This window comes from Oncorhynchus gorbuscha, unplaced genomic scaffold (genome assembly GCF_021184085.1).
Source record: "Oncorhynchus gorbuscha isolate QuinsamMale2020 ecotype Even-year unplaced genomic scaffold, OgorEven_v1.0 Un_scaffold_2707, whole genome shotgun sequence".
NCBI lineage: Eukaryota > Metazoa > Chordata > Actinopteri > Salmoniformes > Salmonidae > Oncorhynchus > Oncorhynchus gorbuscha.
The window spans coordinates 41,031-67,908 of record NW_025747142.1 but is presented as its reverse complement, the minus strand read 5'-3'; the positions used below and the strand labels follow the sequence as shown (position 1 = coordinate 67,908).

General features: G+C 39.5%; 1 protein-coding gene and 1 long non-coding RNA gene across 6 annotated transcripts; both read right to left on the bottom strand.

Moving 5' to 3' along the window:
* Positions 1-525: 525 nt before the first annotated feature.
* On the bottom strand, positions 526-20,948 carry LOC124026372 (NACHT, LRR and PYD domains-containing protein 12-like). 5 transcript variants are annotated; one of them, XM_046339395.1, is made up of 10 exons: positions 20,776-20,947; positions 10,852-10,969; positions 10,382-10,466; positions 10,020-10,248; positions 7,103-8,894; positions 6,648-6,821; positions 6,367-6,540; positions 3,118-3,291; positions 1,845-2,018; positions 635-839 (listed from the first exon to the last, which is right to left on the bottom strand). In XM_046339395.1, exons 2-10 carry the CDS (start codon positions 10,899-10,901, stop codon positions 650-652), a joined length of 3,042 nt encoding a protein of 1,013 aa, XP_046195351.1. In that variant the 5' UTR covers positions 10,902-10,969; positions 20,776-20,947; the 3' UTR covers positions 635-649. The 5 variants fall into 5 exon arrangements, with proteins under 5 accessions (XP_046195355.1, XP_046195354.1, XP_046195351.1 ...); XM_046339397.1 differs by lacking the exon at positions 6,648-6,821 and having other exon boundaries at positions 20,776-20,948; XM_046339396.1 differs by lacking the exon at positions 3,118-3,291.
* A 46-nt stretch (positions 20,949-20,994) lies between these two features.
* On the bottom strand, positions 20,995-26,230 carry LOC124026371. The gene is made up of 3 exons (XR_006837279.1): positions 25,555-26,230; positions 22,774-22,841; positions 20,995-21,144 (listed from the first exon to the last, which is right to left on the bottom strand). It is a non-coding gene; the product is annotated as an uncharacterized LOC124026371 (long non-coding RNA).
* Positions 26,231-26,878: the final 648 nt, after the last annotated feature.

Here is a 26,878-nt window from a genome sequence, read left to right as displayed (position 1 = left end):
AGTTTTGGGTTATGTTTTGCCCAATAATAAAATGGTGGGTGATGACTGAAGTCATTTTATTTATAATTGAGTAGATAACATGTTTTTAAACACTATTAAATTCACCCTGAGGATCCATGATTAAGAAAAATCATTAATAATAATGAGTGAGAAAGTTACAGAGACTACTATAGAACATGCTAACCTCTCACCATTACCAATAACAGAGGCTACAACAAAACATGCTAACCTCTCACCATTACCAATAACAGAGGCTACAACAAAACATGCTAACCTCTCACCATTACCAATAACAGAGACTACAACAAAACATGCTAACCTCTCACCATTATCAATAACAGAGGCTACAACAAAACATGCTAACCTCTCACCATTACCAATAACAGAGGCTACAACAAAACATGCTAACCTCTCACCATTACCAATAACAGAGACTACAACAAAACATGCTAACCTCTCACCATTACCAATATAAGGTGACATTCTGTACTGTCATCTAATATGAAACATTATATCTCAAATCCAAAATGCTGGAGCAAAGCACCACATTTAAAACTGTAAGCTTCACTGTCCAAACACATATGGTGTGGACTATGTGTGTCTGGTAAACACATGTGGATCTGGTGAACAGTTATCACTTGTTGACCAACTACAGGAATACTGACCTCAGAGTCTCCAGTTTACAGTGGGGATTCCCCAGTCCAGGAGAGAGCAGCTTCACTCCTGAATCCTTCAGGTCATTGTTACTCAGATCCAGCTCTCTCAGGTGTGAGGGGTTTGACCTCAGAGCTGAGACCAGAGAAGCACAGCCTTCCTCTGTAACTCCACAGCCTGACAGCCTGACAAAGAGATCATCATGACTTCACAAACACACTGTTAATTTCACAAGTAGAATGTACATGTAGAAGGACAATTAACCTTTAATTGTGATTGATTTGTGAAAATTTACATTGAATATCCAGTTAGTTAAGCACAACACCCCTGTGGTGAAACGATTATTGCTGTGGAAGGTAATGAGCAACATATTGTGTCCAGTGTGTGTGTGTGTGTGTGTGTGTGTGTGTGTGTGTGTGTGTGTGTGTGTGTGTGTGTGTGTGTGTGTGTGTGTGTGTGTGTGTGTGTGTGTGTGTGTGTGTGTGTGTGTGTGTGTGTGTGTGTGTGTGTGTGTGTGTGTGTGTGTGTGTGTGTGTGTGTGTCCTGTTGGTGTCCTATGTGTGTCCAGTGTGTGTGTGTGTGTGTGTGTGTGTGTGTGTGTGTGTGTGTGTGTGTGTGTGTGTGTGTGTGTGTGTGTGTGTGTGTGTGTGTTGTGTGTGTGTGTGTGTGTGTGTGTGTGTTGTGTGTGTGTGTGTGTGTGTGTGTGTGTGTGTGTGTGTGTGTGTGTGTGTGTGTGTGTGTGTGTGTGTGTGTGTGTGTGTGTGTGTGTGTGTGTGTGTGTGTGTGTGTGTGTGTGTGTCCTGTTGGTGTCCTATGTGTGTACAGTGTGAATGTTCAGTGAGTGTGTCTTGCCAGTGTGTGTTAAGTATGTGTTTAGTGAGTGTGTCTTGCCAGTGTGTCCAGTGTGTGTTAAGTGTGTGTTTAGTGAGTGTGTCTTGCCAGTGTGTCCAGTGTGTGCGTGTGTAAAGTATGCCAATGTGTTTGAAAGGACACACACAATGGCCTAACACAATGGACACACACAGGACACACACACACACACTGGACACACACACACTGGACACACACACACTGGACACACACACACACAGCATACAACTTTGTCCAAGTGGTGGTCAGAATGTTTGTCTTAACCAGCCTGATAAGTCCAACATGTCTGATATGAACATTGACATAAACCCTCTACATACTTGAGTTTCTCCAGTCTGCAGTGTGGATCCTCCAGTCCAGCAGAGAGCAGTCTGACTCCTGAGTCTCCTGGGTGATTGTTACTCAGATCCAGCTCTCTCAGGTGTGAGGGATTTGACCTCAGAGCTGAGACCAGAGAAGCACAGCCTTCCTCTGTGACTAGACAGCCTGACAGCCTGACAAAGAGATCATCATGATTTCATAAACACACTGTTTATTTCACAAGTAGAATGTACATGAAAAAGGAAAATGAACCTTTAATTGTGATTGATATGTGAAATTAACAGAATATTTAATATATTTAGTTAGTTAAACACAACACCCCTGTGGTGAAACGATTATTGCTGTGGAAGGTAATGAGCAACATATTGTGTCCAGTGTGTGTGTGTGTGTGTGTGTGTGTGTGTGTGTGTGTGTGTGTGTGTGTGTGTGTGTGTGCGTGCGTGCGTGCGTGCGTGCGTGTGTGTGTGTGTGTGTGTGTGTCCTGTTGTTGTCCTATGTGTGTCCAGTGTGTGTGTGTGTCCTGTTGGTGTCCTATGTGTGTCCAGTGTGTGTGTGTGTGTGTGTGTGTGTGTGTGTGTGTGTGTGTGTGTGTGTGTGTGTGTGTGTGTGTGTGTGTGTGTGTGTGTGTGTGTGTGTGTGTGTGTGTGTGTGTGTGTGTCCTGTTGGTGTCCTATGTGTGTCCAGTGTGTGTGTGTGTGTGTGTGTGTGTGTGTGTGTGTGTTTGTGTGTGTGTGTGTGTGTGTGTGTGTGTGTGTGTGTGTGTGTGTGTGTGTGTGTGTGTGTGTGCCGTCGGTATGTGTGTCCAGTGTGTGTGTGTGTGTGTGTGTGTGTGTGTGTGTGTGTGTGTGTGTGTGTGTGTGTGTGTGTGTGTGTGTGTGTGTGTGTGTGTGTCCTGTTGGTGTCCTATGTGTGTCCAGTGTGAATGTTCAGTGAGTGTGTCTTGCCAGTGTGTCCAGTGTGTGTTAAGTGTTTGTTTAGTGAGTGTTTCTTGCCAGTGTGTCCAGTGTGTGTTAAGTGTGTGTTCAGTGAGGGTGTCTTGCCAGTGTGTCCAGTGTGTGCGTGTGTAAAGTATGCCAGTGTGTGTTTGAAAGGACACACACAATGGCCAAACACAATGGACACACACAGGACACACACACAGGACACACACACACTGGACACACACACACAGAGCATATACCTTTGTCCAAGTGGTGGTCAGAATGTTTGTCTTAACTAGCCTGATAAGTCAAACATGTCTGATATGAACATTGACATAAACCCTCTACATACTTGAGTTTCTCCAGTCTGCAGTGTGGATCCTCCAGTCCAGCAGAGAGCAGTCTGACTCCTGAGTCTCCTGGGTGATTGTAGCTCAGGTCCAGCTCTCTCAGGTGTGAGGGGTTTGACCTCAGAGCTGAGACCAGAGAAGCACAGCCTTCCTCTGTGACTCCACAGCCTGACAGCCTGCAAAGATTCAAATCATATTAAAATCACACTGATATTCTTTGGTGGTGAAAATAGTGGCAGTATATATTTGTTCAACATATTCAGATATATCAGTGTCCTGAAAGCTGACATATCTATTAATAAATTAACGTGTCATTATTATAAATGATCAAAGTATTGCTTGTAGAGAAAGACATATATAGTACGAATATGTGAGTAGACTGACCAGACCAGTTTAAAAGCAGCATCAGTCAAAAGACAGACAGTGAGGAATCAGATTTAGATTGTATTGAGTATACAGTCCACACCATATCTATTTAGACAGTGAGGAATCAGATTTAGATTGTATTGAGTATACAGTCCACACCATATCTATTTAGACAGTGAGGTATCAGATTTAGATTGTATTGAGTATACAGTCCACACCATATCTATTTAGACAGTGAGGAATCAGATTTAGATTGTATTGAGTATACAGTCCACACCATATCTATTTTGACAGTGAGGAATCAGATTTAGATTGTATTGAGTATACAGTCCACACCATATCTATTTAGACAGTGAGGAATCAGATTTAGATTGTATTGAGTATACAGTCCACACCATATCTATTTAGACAGTGAGGAATCAGATTTAGATTGTATTGAGTATACAGTCCACACCATATCTATTTAGACAGTGAGGAATCAGATTTAGATTGTATTGAGTATACAGTCCACACCATATCTATTTTGACAGTGAGGAATCAGATTTAGATTGTATTGAGTATACAGTCCACACCATATCTATTTAGACAGTGAGGTATCAGATTTAGATTGTATTGAGTATACAGTCCACACATATCTATTTAGACAGTGAGGAATCTTTAGTTGTATTGAGTATACAGTCCACACATATCTATTTAGACAGTGAGGTATCAGATTTAGATCAAATGTTTCTATTTAGACAGTGAGGAATCAGATTTAGTTTATAATGTCCACACCATATCTATTTTGACAGTGAGGAATCAGATTTAGATTGTATTGAGTATACAGTCCACACCATATCTATTTTGACAGTGAGGAATCAGATTTAGATTGTATTGAGTATACAGTCCACACCATATCTATTTAGACAGTTATCAGATTTAGATTGTATAGAGTATACAGTCCAAATATCTATTTTGACAGTGAGGAATCAGATTTAGATGTATCTAGTCCCACCATATCTATTTTGACAGTGAGGAATCAGATTTAGATTGTATTGAGTATACAGTCCACACCATATCTATTTAGACAGTGAGGTATCAGATTTAGATTGTATTGAGTATACAGTCCACACCATATCTATTTAGACAGTGAGGTATCAGATTTAGATTGTATTGAGTATACAGTCCACACCATATCTATTTAGACAGTGAGGAATCAGATTTAGATTGTATTGAGTATACAGTCCACACCATATCTATTTTGACAGTGAGGAATCAGATTTAGATTGTATTGAGTATACAGTCCACACCATATCTATTTAGACAGTGAGGAATCAGATTTAGATTGTATTGAGTATACAGTCCACACCATATCTATTTTGACAGTGAGGAATCAGATTTAGATTGTATTGAGTATACAGTCCACACCATATCTATTTTGACAGTGAAGCTAACATTTTAAATGTGGCTCTGTTCTCCAACATTTTGGATTTGAGATCAAATGTTTCATATGAGGTGACAGTTTATAATGTCACCTTTTATTTGAGGGTATTTTAATACATATCTGTTTCACCGTTTAGAAATGAAGCACTTTATGTATCTAGTCCCCCATTTGAAGAAGTAAGTTATAAGTATTCTGACCAATTCACTTATAGTGTATTAAATTAGTCAAAAGTTTAGTATTTGGTCCCATATTCCTTGAACACAATGACTACATCAAGCCTGTGATGATGCCATCATTGAGAAAGATCATTAAATGAATCATGAATAATAATGAGTGAGAAAGTTACAGAGGCTACAACAAAGCATGCTAACCTCTCACCATTACCAATAACAGATTACAACAAAACATGCTAACCTCTCACCATTACCAATAACAGAGACTACAACAAAACATGCTAACCTCTCACCATTACCAATAACAGAGACTACAACAAAACATGCTAGCCTCTCACCATTACCAATAACAGAGGCTACAACAAAACATGCTAGCCTCTCACCATTACCAATAACAGAGACTACAACAAAACATGCTAACCTCTCACCATTACCAATAACAGAGACTACAACAAAACATGCTAACCTCTCACCATTACCAATAACAGAGACTACAACAAAACATGCTAACCTCTCACCATTACCAATAACAGAGACTACAACAAAACATGCTAACCTCTCACCATTACCAATAACAGAGACTACAACAAAACATGCTAACCTCTCACCATTACCAATAACAGACTACAACAAAACATGCTAACCTCTCACCATTACCAATAACAGACTACAACAAAACATGCTAACCTCTCACCATTACCAATAACAGAGGCTACAATAAAACATACTAACCTCTCAACCTTAACCAATAACAGGGGCTACAATAAAACATACTAACCTCTCAACCTTAACCAATAACAGGGGCTACAATAAAACATACTAACCTCTCACCATTAACCTCAAGTAAAAGGTGACATTCTGTACTGTCTCCTAATATGAAACATTCTCTCACATTCAAAATGCTGGAGAATAGCACCAAATTTAAAACTGTAAGCTTCACTCTCCAAACACATACAGTGGGGCAAAAAAATATTTAGTCAGCCACCAATTGTGCAAGTTCTCTAAAAAGATACTTATTTTCCACCATAATTTGCAAATAAATTAATTAGAAATCCTACAATGTGATTTTCTGGAGAATTCTTTTTCTCATTTTGTCTGTCATATTTGAAGTGTACCTATGATGAAAATTACAGGCCTCTCTCATCTTTTTAAGTGGGAGAACTTGCACAATTGGTGGCTGACTAAATACTTTTTTGCCCCACTGTATGGTGTGGACTATGTGTGTCTGGTAAACACATGTGGATCTGGTGAACAGTTATCACTTGTTGACCAACTACAGGAATACTGACCTCAGAGTCTCCAGTTTACAGTGGGGATTCCCCAGTCCAGCAGAGAGCAGCTTCACTCCTGAATCCTTCAGGTCATTGTTACTCAGGTCCAGCTCTCTCAGGTGTGAGGGGTTTGACTTCAGAGCTGAGACCAGAGAAGCACAGCCTTCCTCTGTGACTCCACAGCCTGACAGCCTGCAAAGAGATCATCATGTAATTGTGACTTTTTCAAATGAAATATAGAAACATGTATAGATCTGGTGAACAGTTATCACTTGTTGACCAACTACAGGAATACTGACCTCAGAGTCTCCAGTTTACAGTGGGGATTCCCCAGTCCAGCAGAGAGCAGCTTCACTCCTGAATCCTTCAGGTCATTGTTACTCAGATCCAGCTCTCTCAGGTGTGAGGGGTTTGACCTCAGAGCTGAGACCAGAGAAGCACAGCCTTCCTCTGTAACTCCACAGCCTGACAGCCTGACAAAGAGATCATCATGACTTCACAAACACACAATGTAACACCAGTAGTGTCGAAGGACAATGGCAGATGCATTTGGTTTATTCTCTCAAACAAGATATTGATTCATCTTCCGTCTCCTAGAATTGTATGGTCATATTGTTATACTAATGTGAAAATCCATTAATTTATTGAATATGTTATTCAATATAATATTATATACATATTATATTACATATTTTTCTCTAACTGAATCTTTCTTCCTGATGATTAGTTCTTATATGTCATTTTATTTACTCACAGAACAGCTCTGGAGGCTTTGACCACTGGCAGCAGCCTCAGAAGACCTTCCTCTGATCTGGAGTATTTCTTCAGGTCAAACACATCCAGCTCCTTTTCTGAAGTCAGCAACACAAAGACCAGAGCTGACCACTGTGCAGGTGACAGGTTGGGTTCTGAGAGACTTCCTGATCTCAGGTAGCTTTGGATCTCCTCCACAAGAGAATGGTCATTCAGTTCATTCAGACAGTGGAACAGATTGATGCTCCTCTCTGGAGAGGGATTCTCCCTGATCTTCTCCTTGATGTACTTGACTGTCTCTTCATGGCTCTGTGAGCTGCTTCTTGTCTTTGTCAGTAGACCTCGTAAGTGCTTCTGATTGGACTCCAGTGAGAGGCCCAGAAGGAAGCGGAGGAAAAGGTCCAGGTTTCCCGTCTCACTTTGTAAGGCTTTATCCACAGCACTCTTATAGAAAGTAACTTCAGGCTTGTCTCTGAACAGCGAAGAAAAGATCCTGGACTTTGTTTGCGGTTTGTATATTAGATTCTCAGTGTTGTTGATGAATGAGAGGAACACATATACAGCAGCCAGAAACTCCTGAATGCTCAGATGAACAAAGCAGTACACCTTGTCCTGGTACAGCCCACATTCCTCTTTAAAGAGCTGTGTGCACAATCCTGAGTAGACTGAGGCTTCATTGACATCAATGCCAGACTCTTTCAGGTCTTCTTCATAGAAAATCAGATTGCCCTTCACAAGCTGTTGAAAAGCCAGTTTTCCAAGTGACATAATGCTCTCTTTATTCCAGTGTGGACCTGTCTCTTCTTTCCCAAGATACTTTTCAGTCTTCTGTTTGGTATGAAACACAGCAAGGTGTGTGTACATCTCAGTCAGTGTCTTGGGCATCTCTTCTCTCTTATGTTTCAGCATGTGTTCAAGGACTGTTGCAGAAATCCAACAGAAGACTGGAATGTGGCACATGATGTGGAGTGTTCTTGATGTCTTTATGTGTGAGATGATTCTGCTGGCCAGGTCGTCATCCCTGAATCTCTTCCTGAAGTACTCATCCTTCTGTGGGTCATTGAACCCTCGTACCTCTGTCACCTGGTCAACACATCCTGAAGGGATCTTATTGGCTGCTGCAGGTCGGGTAGTTATCCAGAGGAGAGCAGAGGGAAGCAGATTTCCCTTGATGAGATTTGTCAGCAGAACATCCACTGAGGTTGACTCTGTGACGTCCCAACAGATCTTGTTCTTCTGGAAGTCTAGGGGCAGTCGGCACTCATCCAGACCATCAAATATGAACAGAACTTTGTACTTGTTGTAGATGGAGATTCTTGATTGTTTGGTTTCCATTGAGAAGTGATTGAGAAGTTCAATCAAAGTGTGTTTGTCCCCTTTCATCAAATTCAGCTCCCGGAAAGGGAATGAAAACACAAATTGGACATCCTGATTTGCTTTTCCTTCAGCCCAGTCCAGAATGAACTTCTGCACAGAGACTGTTTTTCCAATGCCAGCGACTCCCTTTGTCAGCACAGTTCTGATAAGTTTGTCTTGTCCAGTTAAGGGTTTGAAGATGTCGTTACATTTGATTGCAGTCTCTGGTCTTGCTTGTTTCCTGGTTGTTGTCTCAATCTGTCTCAGCTCATGTTCATTATTGACCTCTCCTGTTCCACCCTCTGTGATGTAGAGCTCTGTGTAGATCTTATTGAGAAGTGTTGGGTTTCCTTGTTTAGCGATCCCCTCAAATACACATTGAAACTTCTTCTTTAGATTAGATTTGATTTCACGTTGGCAAATAACAGCAAGCTCATCTGAATGAAGAAATAACACAGAGGATATTAATATTACGTCTGTTTTAATGTCTACAGTATTGATGGACTGTTATAAAGTTGTACATTATAATAATTTATTCTCTTAACTGACTGTATAAATGTGTAAATGTTTTCATAATGCATTACAGACTGGTGTGACTGATTATATAATTATTGATATTATTGATGGTATTATTAATGTTCTCTCTCTCTCTAAATGAATCAACACAACACATCCCTGCTGCTACTTGATGAGGTCACTAGGTGTTGTGTTAAGGCTGCTACAATATCATTGAGTTACACAGCTACTTTCGCTGTACTTTAGCTACAGCTTGTTGTGGAATTATCAGAATTAGTTGAGTAACATAGATAAGATGTGTTATTTTCATGATATAGTTATTTCTCATAAGAATGTATTTGGTTACCACTATAGTGGTGGCCACTGGCAGTTATCTGTTCTATGTCAGGACTAAGTTGCATGGGCCGCAGAGAGGGAGAGGTCAAGGGGACATCATGTGTAAACATATCTTTTCGGTGTGGCAGTGACTCTCTACATTTCTCATCGGGGAAAGAAGGGTGACAGTGTCTGGAATCATTCTATGCTCCCTCTTTGTTGACCTATAGGGTCACTCTCCTCTCTGTGAGTTTGTCCTCTGATTGGTTGTATTTAGAATTGGTTCTAAATGACAATTTGATATATATCATAGAGTGGGGGTAATGGCAATTTTGTACCAAGGACGAGATAAGAGCTTTGTTTAGGAGACCAAACTGAACGATAATTTATAGCCCACTCTGTCTGACTAGGGGATATTCTCTCTGAAGTAAGGTTTTTCTTTGTAAGTTCCTAAGACCTGTGTTTTGTCATATCGTCTAGGAGGGGTGGATCTTTGCTATAAAGGATCCCATTTGCCATTGTGTAAGGGACTCTCAACTTTTCATTAGAGATACTGACATGTTGAAAGTCAAAATGCTATTGCAAAAGCTTAATTATTATTAAAGGTAAAGATTAAGCATAACTCTGACTCGTGTGATTTGCTCTCTCATCATTTGGTAATTAAGGAAATTTTCACGACAAGCTTTTAAATGTTATAAAACATCATTCAACATGAGGCAGACAGATCTTACATTTCTCCAGTGTGTCAGCAAGCTCCTTCTGGTTCATTTTCCTCAGGATGTGCAGTGTGATCTTCAGAGCCCCCTCTCTGGCACTGCTCTCCTGCTGCTCATCTTCAGCATCCACCACTTCCTTATCCTGCTTCTGACTCTCAAAGCCTTCTGGGAGTTCTGGACTAAGAATCCTCTTGAACATCTTCAGCTCGTTCCTCACAAATGTCATAATTTTCTCTTCAAGCAACTGAAATAAATCAAATAAATAAATTAAGCAAGAGATTTAAATTCTTTCTCATTAACACATTAATGAATGATGAATGACAGATCAACTTTACTTGAGGTAAACAAAAACAAATGTACACAACAGGACCACATACACTGAATATGGAGGCCAGGTCTGTTTGATGACTCTGGGAAGACTGACCACTGAGAATCTCTGACTCTGATCTCTCCTGTTGGTTTCTGTGGACAAAACATGAGATTACATCTCCTCATCCAGGGAGTACAGGTACACACACACACACACACACACACACACACACACACACACACACACACACACACACACACACACACACACACACACACACACACACACACACACACACACACACACACACACACACACACACACACACACACACACACACACACACACACACACACACACACACACACACAGAGTGAATGATGTGTTTGTTTAATATTGCTTTAGGACTATGAAAATGGACAAAAGGATGAGCCTATGGATTATGAAAACAACAACAATAAATGGGAAATTGGGAGGAGAAATGACTAGAGACAGTGTTGTTTATCTCACTGACCAGGACCCATGAGTTCTTCTTACCTTTGTTCAGAAGAAAAGTCTCCCTCTCTAAACTCTATAGGATGTTCCATAGACCTTGTCACTCTTCATGGACACACAGCTGGGAACAGGGGAGGCTGGTCTCTCCTGCTTGATTGGTCTTCAACACAACAGAGACAAACATTACATCTCTCATCTACTCTGAGCTCAGATGGGGAAACATAAGAAGAGTTTCATTCCATAACGCTTTAAATTCATATTCAGATATTTATATTTATCAATTTTCAGAAATGTTAGTAAATGAGCTTTTATTGTTTAAAGAAGTTATGTTTATGTTAATAGGTTATGTTTATTTTTTGCTACATGAGGGTACCTGCTTCTATAAATCAATGAGGAGATGCAGCGCGAATTGCGTCACAAATAGAACTGACTTCTAGACGAGCACAAGCAGTGACGAGATTAATTTATCATTAAGCAACTCGACTCGGCGTTGTAGTCAGTCTGTCAGCCCCGCTAAAAGGCTGGTGTCGTTACTCTGCCTTCTCCGGGGGCATGTTGAGGTAAATTTACTAACCGGGAAGGTTGAATGATGTAATTTATTAGAGGGCTGGAAGATGCACTCGCGAGGTTGTTTACTCACAATATCAGATATTAAGATGATTTTTATAATGAATGTATACTGAGGTTGAGGTTCTGACTAGTGATTATTTACCCGGGGTTCAATACCTGCTATTGAGGCGCCCTGAAAATAATATTCAAAAGTTTGGTCTTGGATACAGAGGGTTTAAACACTAAAGTTACCGTCCATCTAGTGAAGAGAGGAGAACCGGACAGAGGTAGCCAGCATCCGGCAACGAGAGAGGGAGAAGCCTCACCGGGATTTAACAGGTGGAAGAAACAACCACTGGGGGGCTAAGCGCTCCATCTGTCCACAAGAAATGCCGGTGATGATGTAGTGGTAGCTATGGTAACTAGGATGCTGCTGGTAGAGTAACTAGCTAGATTACCGAGCTCACCGTAACGAAAAAAGCTAATTGAACAGTAAACTGTCTCAACACTGTAACAAACTCCATCGTTATTCCCCAAGATCACCTCAGTCCACTCTGCGCGTAACCAGACAATCTCCTTGGCGCCACACTGAACGTGGACGCGGACAATTCTGTACGGGGACGAGGACAGTTCTGTACGGGGACGAGGACAGTTCTGTACGGGGACGAGGACAGTTCTGTACGGGGACGAGGACAGTTCTGTAACGGGGACGAGGACAGTTCTGTACGGGGACGCGGACAGTTCTGTCTACGAGGGACGCGGACAGTTCTGTACGGGGATGAGAACAGTTGTGTACGGGGATGAGAACAGTTCTGTACAGAGATGAGGACAGTTCTGTACGGGCAGAGGACAGTTCTGTTACGGGGACGAGGACAGATCTGTACGGGGATGAGGACAGTTCTGTATGGGGATGAGGACAGTTCTGTACGGGGACGCAGACAGTTCTGTACGGGGAGAGGACAGTTCTGTACGGGGGACAAGGACAGTTCTGTACGGGGACGAGGACAGTTCTGTGTCCACGGGGACGCGGACAGTTCTGTACGGGGAATCGAGACAGTTCTGTACGGGGATGAGGACAGTTCTGTACGGGGACGCAGACAGTTCTGTGGCGGGGACGAGGACAGTTCTGTAACGGGGACGAGGACAGTTCTGTACGGGGACGAGGACAGTTCTGTACGGGGACGCGGACAGTTCTGTGCGGGGACGAGGACAGTTCTGTACGGGGATGAGGACAGTTCTGTATGGGGTACGAGAACAGTTCTGTACGGGGATGTATGTATGTTCAGTACTGAGTCAATGTGCATGTAGTTGAAGTGCAGGGTACCAGGTAGTTGAGGTAGTAATGAGGCTATAAGGAGAACCAGTACTGAGTCAATGTGCAGGGTACCAGGTAGTTGAGGTAATAATGAGACTATAAGGAGAACCAGTACTGAGTCAATGTGCAGGGCACTAGGTAGTTGAGGTCCGCCACAGAGGCATGGTGAAGTAATAATGATACTATAAGGAGTACCAGTACTGAGTCAATGTTTTTTAATTTTTAAATTTTACCTTTATTTAACCAGGCAAGTCAGTTAAGAACATATTCCTATTTTCAATGACGGCTTGTGAACAGTGGGTTAAATGCCTGTTCAGGGGCAGAACGACAGAATTGTACCTTTGTCAGGTCGGGGGTTTGAACTCTCAACCTTAAAGTTCGGTTACTAGTCCAACGCTCTAACCACTAGGCTACGCTGCCGCCCAATGTGCAGGGTACCAGGTAGTTGAGGTAATAATGAGGCTATAAGGACTACCAGTACTGAGTCAATGTGCAGGGTACCAGGTAGTTGAGGTAATAATGAGACTATAAGGAGTACCAGTACTGAGTCAATGTGCAGGGTACCAGGTAGTTGAGGTAATAATGAGACTATAAGGAGTACCAGTACTGAGTCAATGTGCAGGGTACCAGGTAGTTGAGGTAATAATGAGACTATAAGGAGAACCAGTACTGAGTCAATGTGCAGGGTATAAGAAATACGGGGATGCGGACAGTTCCAGAACATGCGGACATGAACAGTGCAACACAATCAACTAAACCAGGTCTTTACAGTGGGTTACATTAGTAATATTCATTTTGGATTATTATGTAAAACAAACATTCTATGTCTTTTTATAACATTATGTTGATATCTGGGTCCATATCGCCAAAGTGTCTCAGAGTAGAAAATTGGTCGTATAAGTGCTGAGAATAAAGACATTTTACACTTATGGGTATAAGTGGGTGGGTCGTAGATATTTAGGACACCTGGTGAGCTGTCCTAAGTAGTTAAGAGTTAACAGCAGGTGTCCTAAGTAGTTAAGAGTTAACAGCAGCTGTCCTAAGTAGTTAAGAGGTAACAGCAGGTGTCCTAAGTAGTTAAGAGTTAACAGCAGGTGTCCTAAGTAGTTAATAGTTAACAGCAGGTGTCCTAAGTAGTTAAGAGTTAACAGCAGGTGTCTTGATAATACTATAGAATAATGCAGTGAGTCAGTGGTTCCTGCACCACATGTAATTGCTTTGTAGTAGTTAAAATAATGTTTTATATTTCTATGTAATCAACCCATAAATAATATAGACCTACATGCAACAGTATGTCTTGTGCTTTTGGCAATAATTTATGTAAGGGAATACCCCCTGTATTGGACAAAAATGAATGGCAAGTCATTGGCATCGGACAAACCATATACACATTGGCCAATACCACACAATTCGAGCGTTGATTCATGCAAAGTGTATTGCAAATGCCATATGGCAATTGCCAGTTGTAACACTTTAAAAATTCAACAGGGGGAACGCGAATCCGCTCCACCGGGGTTTTTCATATTGGAAATGTAACCCAAGTCAACGTCCAAAAGTAAAATTTTGAAAAAAATGATTTTTTTGTCAAAAACTTATCACCCCTTAAAAAAGTGCTTTCTGGACCGTTTTTCGAAATTCTTTCGATTTTTTTTGTCAATTACACATGTGTAAGAACTGTATGAATATACTTTTGTCCAATTTGATTATCATATAATTATTTATTTTTTACATGCGCATAAGGAATATGTTTTGTCCAATTTCAATATCATTTCATAGGAAGTCAAAAGTCAAAAGTCAAAAATGTCAAAATTTTGTAAAAAAATTCACACACCCTTAAAAAAATGTGCTTTCTGGACCGTTTTTCGAAATTCTTTCGATTTTTTTGTCAATTACACATGTGTAAGAACTGTATGAATATACTATTGTCCAATTTTATTATCATAATTTTTTTTTTACATGCGCATAAGGAATATGTTTTGTTCAATTTCAATATGATTTCATAGGAAGTCAAGAGTCAAAAGTCAAAAATGTCAAAATTTTGTAAAAAACTTCACACACCCTTAAAACAGTGCTTTCTGGACCGTTTTTCGAAATTCTTTCGATTTTTTTTGTCAATTACACATGTGTAAGAACTGTATGAATATACTTTTGTCCAATTTTATTATCATATTTTTTAAATATTTTTTTTTAATTGTGCATAAGGAATTTTTTTGTGGGCCAAATGCCATAAGAAATTTGACATGCTCAAAATCCTGCAGAAATGCAAAATTGACTGGCCTGATGAACTCGGGATGGCCGGGCAGTGATAGTTGTTCCTTTCCATCACTCGTTGTGTTGACTTCATCATGTCCATTTTGTGATGGTTTTTCACTATATAATCATATTGCAAGTGCACGTGCATTTGCAATATGGTTCAATGGACAATTACTATATGAAATTTGACATGCTCAAAAATCCTGCAGAAATGCAAAATTGACTGGCCAGATGAACTCGGGATGGCCTGACAGTGATAGTTGCTCCTTTCCATCGCTCGTTATATTGACTTCATCATGTCCATTTTGTGATGTTTTTTCACTATAGAATCATATTGCAAATGCTCGGGCATTTGCAATATGTTTCAATGTGCATTTACCATATGAAATTTGACCTTGCTCAAAAATGCAAAATTGACTGGTCTGATGAACACAGGATGGCCGAGCAGTGATAGTTGTACATTTCGATCACTCGTTGTGTTGATTTCATCATCTCCGTTAGGTGATGTTTTTTCACTATAGAATCATATTGTAAGTGCACGTGCATTTGCAATATGTTTCAATGTGCATTTACCATATGAAATTTGACCTTGCTCAAAAATGCAAAATTGACTGGTCTGATGAACACAGGATGGCCGAGCAGTGATAGTTGTACATTTCCATCACTCGTTGTGTTGATTTCATCATGTCCATTAGGTGATGTTTTTCACTATATAATCATATTGTAAGTGCACGTGCATTTGCAATATGTTTCAATGTGCATTTACCATATGAAATTTGACATGCTCAAAAATGCTAAATTGACTGGTCTGATGAACACAGGATGGCCGAACAGTGATAGTTGTACATTTCCATCACTCGTTGTGTTGATTTCATCATGTCCATTAGGTGATGTTTTTTCACTATAGAATCATATTGTAAGTGTACGTGCATTTGCAATATGTTTCAATGTGCATTTACCATATGAAATTTGACATGCTCAAAAATGCAAAATTGACTGGTCTGATGAACACAGGATGGCCGAGCAGTGATAGTTGTACATTTCCATCACTCGTTGTGTTGATTTCATCATGAACATTAGGTGATGTTTTTTCACTATAGAATCATATTGTAAGTGCACGTGCATTTGCAATATGTTTCAATGTGCATTTACCATATGAAATTTGACATGCTCAAAAATGCAAAATTGACTGGTCTGATGAACACAGGATGGCCAAGCAGTGATAGTTGTACATTTCCATCACTCGTTGTGTTGATTTCATCATGTCCATTAGGTGATGTTTTTTCACTATAGAATCATATTGTAAGTGAACGTGCATTTGCAATATGTTTCAATGTGCATTTACCATATGAAATTTGACATGCTCAAAAATGCAAAATTGACTGGCCTGATGAACACAGGATGGCCGAGCAGTGAGAGTTGTACCTTTCCATCACTCGTTGTGTTGATTTCATCATGTCCATTTGTTTATGCTTTCTCACTTTTGCAAAGTCACTGTGCATTTGCAATATGGTTCAATGGGCAGGTACCATCACGAATTTGTCATGCTATAAAAATCCTGCAGGAATGTGAAATTGACTGGCCTGATGAACACAGGATGGCCTGGCAGTGATAGTTGTTCCTTTCCATCACTCGTTGTGTTGATTTCATCATGAACATTAGGTGATGTTTTTTCACTATAGAATCATATTGCAAATGCACGTGCATTGTTGTGCAACTGGTAACCCAAAAATAAAAATATGGTTGTAAATGCATTTACCGGGACGCCTATTGTCCATGCCCGCTATGGGAGTACCCTACTACGGCCCTCTATCTATGGGGTCCGTCCTGAGTGCTTTATGGACTGTTTAAAATATTCTGATGGATACGCATGTTGTGCAACTGGTGATTGAAAATAGGCACCTGGTAACCCCCCAAAAAATATGCTTGTAAATGCATTTACCGGTCATTCTGATATTAATGCTTGCTATGGGAACACAGGATGGCCGGGCAGTGATAGTTGTACATTTCCATCACTCGTTGTGTTGATTTCATCATGTCCATTTGTTTATGTTTTCTCACTTTTGCAAAGTCACTGTGCATTTGCAATATGGTTCAATGGGCAGGTACCATCACGAATTTGTCATGCTATAAAAATCCTGCAGGAATGTGAAATTGACTTGCCCGATGAACTCGGGATGGCTGGGCAGTGATTCTGGTTCATCTCAATGGCTCGTTAGGGTTGATTTCAGAATGTCACTTTTGGTGATGGTACCTCACTGTTTAAACATATTGCAAATGGACAAGAGTCACCAGCAAGTCACCGTCCATCAGTCAATTAGATATCATTCTGACACCAAACTGATACAAACTGACACTAAACCCACTTTTTCCAACCTGTTTAGTAGCCAACTATCACATACTTCAGAGCTGGCCCAGAATTCACAACGCCTTTGGTTCAAACCATAAAAAAACATAAAACACGTAGTTACGTTCTAGCTGCGGGTCCATTTCTTATGTTACGTGTAGGCCTAGCTGAGGCGACCCCGAATCCCAAGTTTCGGCTCGATCGGTCATTTGGTGTCCGAGCAAAACCCTAATTGGTGCTGAAAATCCACTTTTTCCATGACTTGCTACGGGGTCCTTGAATGAGCTATCGGACAGAAACGTTGGGGACTGTCTATATGGGCCGAGACGGTCGCAATGCACCTAGTCTTGTGTCTCTGAGACATTTCTAAATGTCGCCATTTTCGTAATGGTCAAAATGAATTGAAGTCATTGCAAATGTACGAAGCTGTTTCTCGGTCCGAGAACCGTCTAGAGCCACGTAACTCACCACGCACTATCGACCTGAGGTCTAGAACAGGATTTTAAAGTTTCGGAACTCTAGGTCTGACGGTTCTTTTTTAGCTCAAACAAAGCTAACTATTGGAGGCACTGTCTGTCTCTACAAACCCCAATACGTCCCTCCTTCCAAGTTGTGTGTCTGTGTGATTTAGTTTTTCCTTTGAAATTTTATGGGAAAAATGACTGATTTACAGTTCATGGGGGTTGCCTAATCACACATATGAAGTTTTGGACAGATCTGACTTTTTAACCCCTCGAAACAGCCCCTGAGACACCAATTAAGGCACTTCCGGTTGGCACAGGAAGCTATAAGTCAACACATATCCTCACTGGGCTATGCCTTTACAGAATCCTGAGTTTTAAGTCCTTACGTTAAGAATTGACTGATTTACACAGGGTTGAATGCACTGTCTATCAAACTGCCGGCAGGTAATGGAAAAACACTTTTAGGGTGATTTTAACCACTTCCGGTTGGTCCAGGAAGCTTAGAATCAACACAGGTAGACCTCATACTGGCCTGATGGACTGTTACCAAAGACAGGTTCATACGGCATTCATAACCCATATAGACTTCAGGTTGAATTTAGGGGTAAAGGCAATGTATTCCTATGGGAGAGAAGTCAATGCAAACTCTTTGAAGTAAACACCTTCTTTTAACTATTAAGGGTTAATGCCACACGGTCAACGTTAGGCTTGCACGGATCGGAAGGACCTTAGGAACATACCTGAGGTCGAATTGTGCTTCTCACCCTAACGGTTCTCTCACTGTCACCCAAAAGCAAATGACGTTGTGGGGCAGGCTTCATTTTGGGCCTACTTTTCTAATGGTCGCTGCGCTCAGACCGAGCGAGCTACGGTCAAGCGGGATATCTCGTTGAACTCGGCACGGCCTAGACATTATGTTTATGCCATTGCCTGCTCTCTGTGTCTTTGAGAACCGCACTTTTTCACTCCATCCTTGCTGTGTGTGCGTGTGAGAGCTTTTCTTTGACATCTGCTGGGAGAAATGACTGATTTACAGTTCATGAGGGTTACCTAGTCACACATATGAAGTTTTGAAAAGGTCTGACCTTTTTAACCCATGGAAACTGCCACTGTGACACCATTAAAGGCACTTCCGGTTGGCACAGGAAGCTATAAATAAACTCATATCATGATTGGGGTATGCCTTTACAGAATCCTGAGTTTTAAGTCTTTACGTTAAGAACTGAGTTATTTACGGAGGGTTTAGTGAGTGTGTGTTATTTCAGAAAATCATAGAAAATCACAGAAATCTCGCAGAGCTCCGCAGCACACTTTAAAAAGATTCGTAAGAACACCGTGCAACTGGATCTGTAACCGTTGAAAAAAAAACACCTATCCGTGAACATCACCAAGGTGTCGTTGTACGATTTCTCTTAAATGACGATAGATAAATGGCTGGTTCTTTTTTTATTGACACCGGAGGCTCCTTGACTTTGACGTGAAGTGGAAAAATAATTTCTCTATTTTCATTTTGGACCTTTAATCCCAGATAAATGGCCATAACTCAAAAACTGTTGAGGCCTAGACGCCATCTTGTTCGGGGCCAACTGCGCATTATACCGCCCCTACGCTCACCGAGTTTCGGCTTCTAAATATTTTCAGTTTTCGAGATAAGGCCCCGTCGTGAATCGTGATGTTTTGTCCAATAGCAATATGATTGCTTATGCCCTCTTGTGGGAATTTCCGGGACATCGGAAAAATGACCTAAATCTTATTATTTTTGTAAAACGGAAACCGAATGTCCGACAAAGTTCATTTGATGACTTCCTGGTAGGTCCGGCCCCGCCGCTCGGCCCGACGCCGTCCGCGAATTTTACAAACGATTTCGGACGTCTAGTAAGGGACCGTACATTTGCAATATGGACTTTCTCACTAACCATACAGGTACTGCCAAAATCTTCCCTTATGTATGTAAAATAATTATGTATAACAAGTGATACCATGTATGTCTGCATAGCATTTTTCTTCATTTTGTCAGATTAACTCATGTTTATTCCCCAAGATTAACTCAGGGTTTCACCCAGCCTAAAGGTGGCTGGTTTGAATCCCGGGCGCTGGAAAAAACAGGCGGACTTGATCTGACCACTGGAGGGCTGCTGGATTCACATCCTCAAAACATGAACCTTTTGTTGAACTCTAGAGGTTCTTCTTCACTGAACCAAAAATATACAAAACTTTTAGTGGTTCCATATTGAAGGAAGTGATAGAAGCCCTGTTTTATAAGGAACCTTCTGTTCTAAGAGTGAATAATAATAAACACGTTTTTCTTTTGATGATTTAATTATCTACATCATGTTATTTCAAGTTATCCATTTGGAGCGCAACATCACGTTGTTAAAAAAGAATCCTAATAATCCCAAATTCTGCTTGTAACAACGATCAGAATTGGTTAAAAAAAAATCCATTTTATTAGTCAATAATTAAGAAAAGGCAAAGTGGTCGTGTCATGTGACAATTCTATCAAATGTCTAACATTGCAACGAGTACAGTCAGGATGCTGAGGAACCCCTGCAGTACCTCTACAGACCCCGGATTGAGAACCCCTGCAGTACATCCACAGACCCCGGATTGAGAACCCCTGCAGTACCTCCAAAGACCCCGGATTGAGAACCCCTGCAGTACCTCTACAGACCCCGGATTGAGAACCCCTGCAGTACCTCCACAGACCCCGGATTGAGAACCCCTGCAGTACCTCTACAGACCCCGGATTGAGAACCCCTGCAGTACCTCCACAGACCCCGGATTGAGAACCCCTGCAGTACCTCCACAGACCCCTGATTTAGCAGATGCTCTTATCCAGAGTGATTTACAGTAAGTGCTTTCATCTTAATGAAGATAACTACGTGAATATATATATATGCCCATCTAAAATCTATTAGTTAAAAATCTGAGAACAGTAATATTGAAGGAACCCATAAGCAACCATTTCTGATTAAAACACAAATGTGAACATTTTGGAAATAAATTCATAATAATGATATAAAAATGTGTCATCTCACCTCTTAGCTTTGGTGTCATGTTCCCCAGAGAGACTCCTTTTAGAGGCAGGGCCCCCCTCCCCTCTCTCCCCAGAGACACTCATTTTAGAGGCAGGGCCCCCCTCCTTTCTCTCCCCAGAGAGACTCATTTTAGAGGCAGGGCCCCCCTCCTCTCTCTCCCCAGAGAGACTCATTTTAGAGGCAGGGCCCCCCTCCTCTCTCTCCCCAGAGACACTCATTTTAGAGGCAGGGCCGCCCTCCTCTCTCTCCCCAGAGAGACTCATTTTAGAGGCAGGGCCCCCCTCCTTTCTCTCCCCAGAGAAACTCATTTTAGAGGCAGGGCCCCCCTCCTCTCTCTCCCCAGAGACACTCATTTTAGAGCACTGACCCCTAAACAGAGATCCAAAATGTTGGTTGTGGTTAACAAAGTAATTATTTAATGTTAATTGTTATCATTTATTAATTTTATCTTATTAAACATTTACTAACAGACATATAAACAATCAGATGATTTAATGCATCACATGGAAACGTAGTTGTGACATTTCATCTCCATGGTAACTGTCTGTAATTATAATAATAATAGGTCACTGTTTGTTAAGGTAGTTATAGACAGTACAGCAATAATAATAATAATAATAATAATAATAATAATAATAATAATAATAATAATAATAACAATAATAAGTCACTGTTTGTTAAGGTAGTTCTAGACAGTACAGCAACAATAATAATAATAATAATAATAATAAGTCACTGTTTGTTAAGGTAGTTATAGACAGTACAGCAACAATAATAATAATAATAATAATAATAAGTCACTGTTTGTTAAGGTAGTTATAGACAGTACAGCAACAATAATAATAATAATAATAATAATAATAATAATAAGTCACTGTTTGTTAAGGTAGTTATAGACAGTACAGCAACAATAATAATAATAATAATAATTATAACAATAATAATAAGTCACTGTTTGTTAAGGTAGTTATAGACAGTACAGCAATAATAATAATAATAATAATAATAATAAGTCACTGTTTGTTAAGGTAGTTATAGATAGTGGCTATTTATTGTCTTTCAATCTGTTATTTGGTTATAATGTATAGTAGTGGGTTGTTAGTGACATGTAGATGTTATATTATGTAAAGTAGACTAGATTATAATGTATAGTAGTGGGTTGTTAGTGATATGTTATATTATGTAAAGTAGACTAGGTTATAATGTATAGTAGTGGGTTGTTAGTGATGTGTAGATGTTATATTATGTAAAGTAGACTAGGTTATAATGTATAGTAGTGGGTTGTTAGTGATATGTTATATTATGTAAAGTAGACTAGGTTATAATGTATAGTAGTGGGTTGTTAGTGATATGTAGATGTTATATTATGTAAAGTAGACTAGGTTATAATGTATAGTAGTGGGTTGTTAGTGATATGTAGATGTTATATTATGTAAAGTAGACTAGGTTATAATGTATAGTAGTGGGTTGTTAGTGATATGTTATATTATGTAAAGTAGACTAGGTTATAATGTATAGTAGTGGGTTGTTAGTGATATGTAGATGTTATATTATGTAAAGTAGACTAGGTTATAATGTATAGTAGTGGGTTGTTAGTGATATGTTATATTATGTAAAGTAGACTAGGTTATAATGTATAATAGTAGTTTGTTAGTGATATGCAGATCAAGGTCTATACCTCGGCTATAACCTACATATCATAGATGACCAGTCTAAACCTGTTCAGATCAGTTCACAGAGACCATCAGGTTTGTCAGCATGATAAGTGATCATAGTTCCAACCTACTCTGACTATTTAATGTCTGACATCGACTAACCTTATAATAGTTTGTAGAAAGCCAAGACCAACGAGAGTTTGCCCATCTTTCCTACGTCTCCACACATTTATCTGACTTCTAATGTACTGAGAAATATGTGTCACAGTTTCAACAGCTATTTTATAACTGCGTAGGCTACAAACATACTTTTAATTTCATATGAGGAAATCACATAACTTACAGTCACTGGTGCAGACGCCTGTTTTCTTACAGATGAAGTAGCTTTCATAGGCAACTCATTCAACCAGCCTAAACAACAGTAAATAAAAGATGTCAAATGGTCAAAGGAGAACACATGAAAGACAGGTGTTTTGCTACAGATGTAGGATCATAATTTGAGACAGTTTACTGAAGCAGAAAAATTATGTGGATTATATGTAACGAAGTTCGTCTGTTGTTTGAAGAGAGTCAGACCGAAATGCAGCGTGTAGGTTACTCATGACATTTAATGAAGATAATGCGGTACATGAAATAACTGAAAATATGAAAACAACAAACGAGTGAAACTAATTACAGCCTATCTGGTGACTAACACAGAGACAGGTACAATCACCCATGAAATACAACGCGCACTCAGGCTACCTAAATACGGTTCCCAGTCCGAGACAACGAGAATCAGCTGACTCCAATTAGGAATCGCCTCAGGCAGCCAAGCCTAACTAGACACACCCCTAATAATACACACTCCCAATTAATACAAACCCCAATACGAAATACAACATATAAACCCATGTCACTCCCTGGCCTACCCAAACATATAACAAAAACACAAGATACAATGACCAAGGCGTGACATTATAATTAACATTTTAAAGTGGAAAGTGGAAATGACAAGCTTCAGAAGCCTTTTAAAACATCAAATATACACTGCAAGTTTTAGTTTTCCTGCAACAGGGTGATCAAATTCAGATCCTACATCTGTACAGAGATTATGTCTTTATCTGAAAAAGGAAGTTTGAGTTATTAGCAATGAAGTTGCAACTGTCAGCTCCTGTAAACCTCTGTGATTGGATGTTATAGACCCCAATCTGAACAGTTTCTTCCCCGTGGTTATAGCCTTTAGCTCTATGCTCAGTCTACCTAGTTCAATATATTGTTGTACGTAAACTTTGTGCAAACTCCACCGCCTGTATTCTGTCTCTTAATGTTTTCTTTCACTAGCAGCACCATCACTACACTATAGAGGAACTATGATACAATTACATTATCATATGAAATGTAGTGGAACTATGATACAATTACATTATCATATGAAATGTAGTGGAACTATGATATAATTACATTATCATATGAAATGTAGAGGATCACTACACTATAAAGGAACTATGATACAATTACATTATCATATGAAATGTTAAATGTAGAGGGTCACTACACTATAGAGGAACTATGATACAATTACATTATCATATGAAATGTAGAGGATCACTACTCTATAGAGGAACTATGATACAATTACATTATCATATGAAATGTTAAATGTAGAACTATAATATATGAATGTTGATATATTGAATTTGACTTGACCACGTCCAGTCAGCTCCATGTTGTATGATTAAACTGACACCAACCTGTCTCAGTAGAAGTAGACTGTTAGGAGTGTTTTACTGTCATTCACTATACTAACATTACACCATACATTTAATTTATCTACTGTTAGGAGTGTTTTACTGTCATTCACTATACTAACATTACACCATACATTTAATGTCTCTACACACTTTACAATAATCCCAGGCAGGATTCTCCCTTGTAGCCTGAATTCACAACCAGAACATGTCAAGTCATTGAGATATTTTCTGTTCTGTTCTGTATATTCTGATGGATGAGGCCTGAGCTGGAATGTGAAGCCAACTGAAGCTGGCTAACTTTAGAAAACCAGTATATCTAGATAGTATCATAGTTTACCCCTCAGGCTACAATCAGGTTTCAGCATCAGGCAGGTATCAACATGCCGAGTCGTAGGCAACAACCTGGGTTGTATTCATTAGTTTACTCCACAGCCAACAGTATTAAAATGTTGCCTAAACAGTTCACTCTAAACGCTGTACAACGTGACCTAAACGGTTTATGTTGCCAAACGTTTTGCTACGATGGGCACTAATGAACACACACAACCTGTTTTGAGGAAGTGTAAGTTGTTGTTAGGCTTTCCACAAAATGTAAAAGTCTCTCTTTCACACAAAATACCTTCCTTAGTGTAAAGAGTTAACTGTAGATTAGAAATATAAAATGTTTGTTTGTTGCTTGTTGTGTTTTAAGAAGACTATACGATACAGGGGAACACAGGTGGGCAAAGAAGAAATTCACCTCCCGCATTTAATTTACATCAAATACATTTTAAGGAGAGTAGGACTATTATAACACTGTCCACCAGAAATATCATCAACTATATGAAAACACATAACAATATCATCAACTATATGAAAACACATAAAAATATCATCAACTATATTAATACACATTACAATATCATCAACTATATGAAAACACATAACAATATCATCAACTATATGAAAACACATAACAATATCATCAACTATATGAAAACACATAAAAATATCATCAACTATATTAATACACATTACAATATCATCAACTATATGAAAACACATAACAATATCATCAACTATATGAAAACACATAACAATATCATCAACTATATGAAAACACATAAAAATATCATCAACTATATTAATACACATTACAATATCATCAACTATATGAAAACACATAACAATATCATCAACTATATGAAAACACATAACAATATCATCAACTATATGAAAACACATAACAATATCATCAACTATATGAAAACACATAACAATATCATCAACTATATGAACACACATAACAATATCATCAACTATATGAACACACATAACAATATCATCAACTATATGAAAACACATAACAATATCATCTACTATATGAATACACATAACAATCGTCGTCTTACCTTTTATCTCTCAATAGAAACACAGTCTGGATGATCATCGGGTCGTCAAAAGTTACTTTCGTTTGCTCTGCTCATTTACATATCAGGTTCTGCCTGTTCTCTCTCCCTCCCTCTCTCTTAACAGCTCTTACAATGCGTCTTGGCATACATTCTACAACTGTCTGGAACTCTATTCTTCTGTCTCTCTCCATCACTTTCTCTGTGTCCTCTGTTGCTGTCTCTGTGTCTTGTCTGGTGTCTCCATCATATTCTATTCTGTTGCTGTCTCTGTGTCTTGTCTGGTGTCTCTCTCCATCATATCGTATTCTTCTGTTGCTGTCTCTGTGTCTTGTTTGGTGTCTCTCTCCGTCATATCGTATTCTTCTGTTACTGTCTCTGTGTCTTGTCTGGTGTCTCTCTCCGTCATATCCTACTCTTCTGTTGCTGTCTCTGTGTCTTGTCTGGTGTCTCTCTCCATCATATCCTATTCTTCTGTTGCTGTCTCTGTGTCTTGTCTGGTGTCTCTCTCCATCATATCCTATACTTCTGTTGCTGTCTCTGTGTATTGTCTGTGTCTCTCTCTATCACCAGAATATGTTGAGGGTTAGGCATACTAAAATACAGCATTCACAACATGACAACACAACTACATAACACCATTAAATACAGTTGAGGGTTACTACAATACAACATGACAACACAACTACATAACACCATTAAATACAGTTGAGGGTTACTACAATACTACATGACAACACAACTACATAACACCATTAAATACAGTTGAGGGTTACTACAATACAACATGACAACACAACTACATAACACCATTAAATACAGTTGAGGGTTACTACAATACAACATTCACAACATGACAACACAACTACATAACACCATTAAATACAGTTGAGGGTTACTACAATACAACATGACAACACAACTACATAACACCATTAAATACAGTTGAGGGTTACTACAATATAACATGACAACACAACTACATAACACCATTAAATACAGTTGAGGGTTACTACAATACAACATGACAACATGACAACACAACTACATAACACCATTAAATACAGTTGGAATGTAGTTATAACTCAAACTGTTTCCATCAAACAGAAAAACAACAATAAATCTGGATCAACACATTTAGATTTCTAGATGCTGCACTTTGCTGTTTCATTACCCAGACAGCTGTTTAAGGTCATACCAAGGCAGAGTGCAGTATCAGTACTTAGGGGTCATAGGTCATACCAAGGCAGAGTGTAGAATCAGTACTTAGGGGTCATAGGTCATACCAAGGCAGAGTGTAGTATCAGTACTTAGGGGTCATAGGTCA

Coding starts and splice junctions, on each gene's coding strand:
- LOC124026372 (XM_046339395.1), bottom strand. CDS start 10,901: ATGGAACATCCTATAGAGTTTAGAGAGGGAGACTTTTCTTCTGAACAA. Junction 6,822..7,102: donor AAAGCCTCCAGAGCTGTTCT/GTGAGTAAATAA, acceptor TCTCTTTGTCAG/GCTGTCAGGCTGTGGAGTTA. Junction 3,292..6,366: donor TGTAAACTGGAGACTCTGAG/GTCAGTATTCCT, acceptor GAATCTTTGCAG/GCTGTCAGGCTGTGGAGTCA.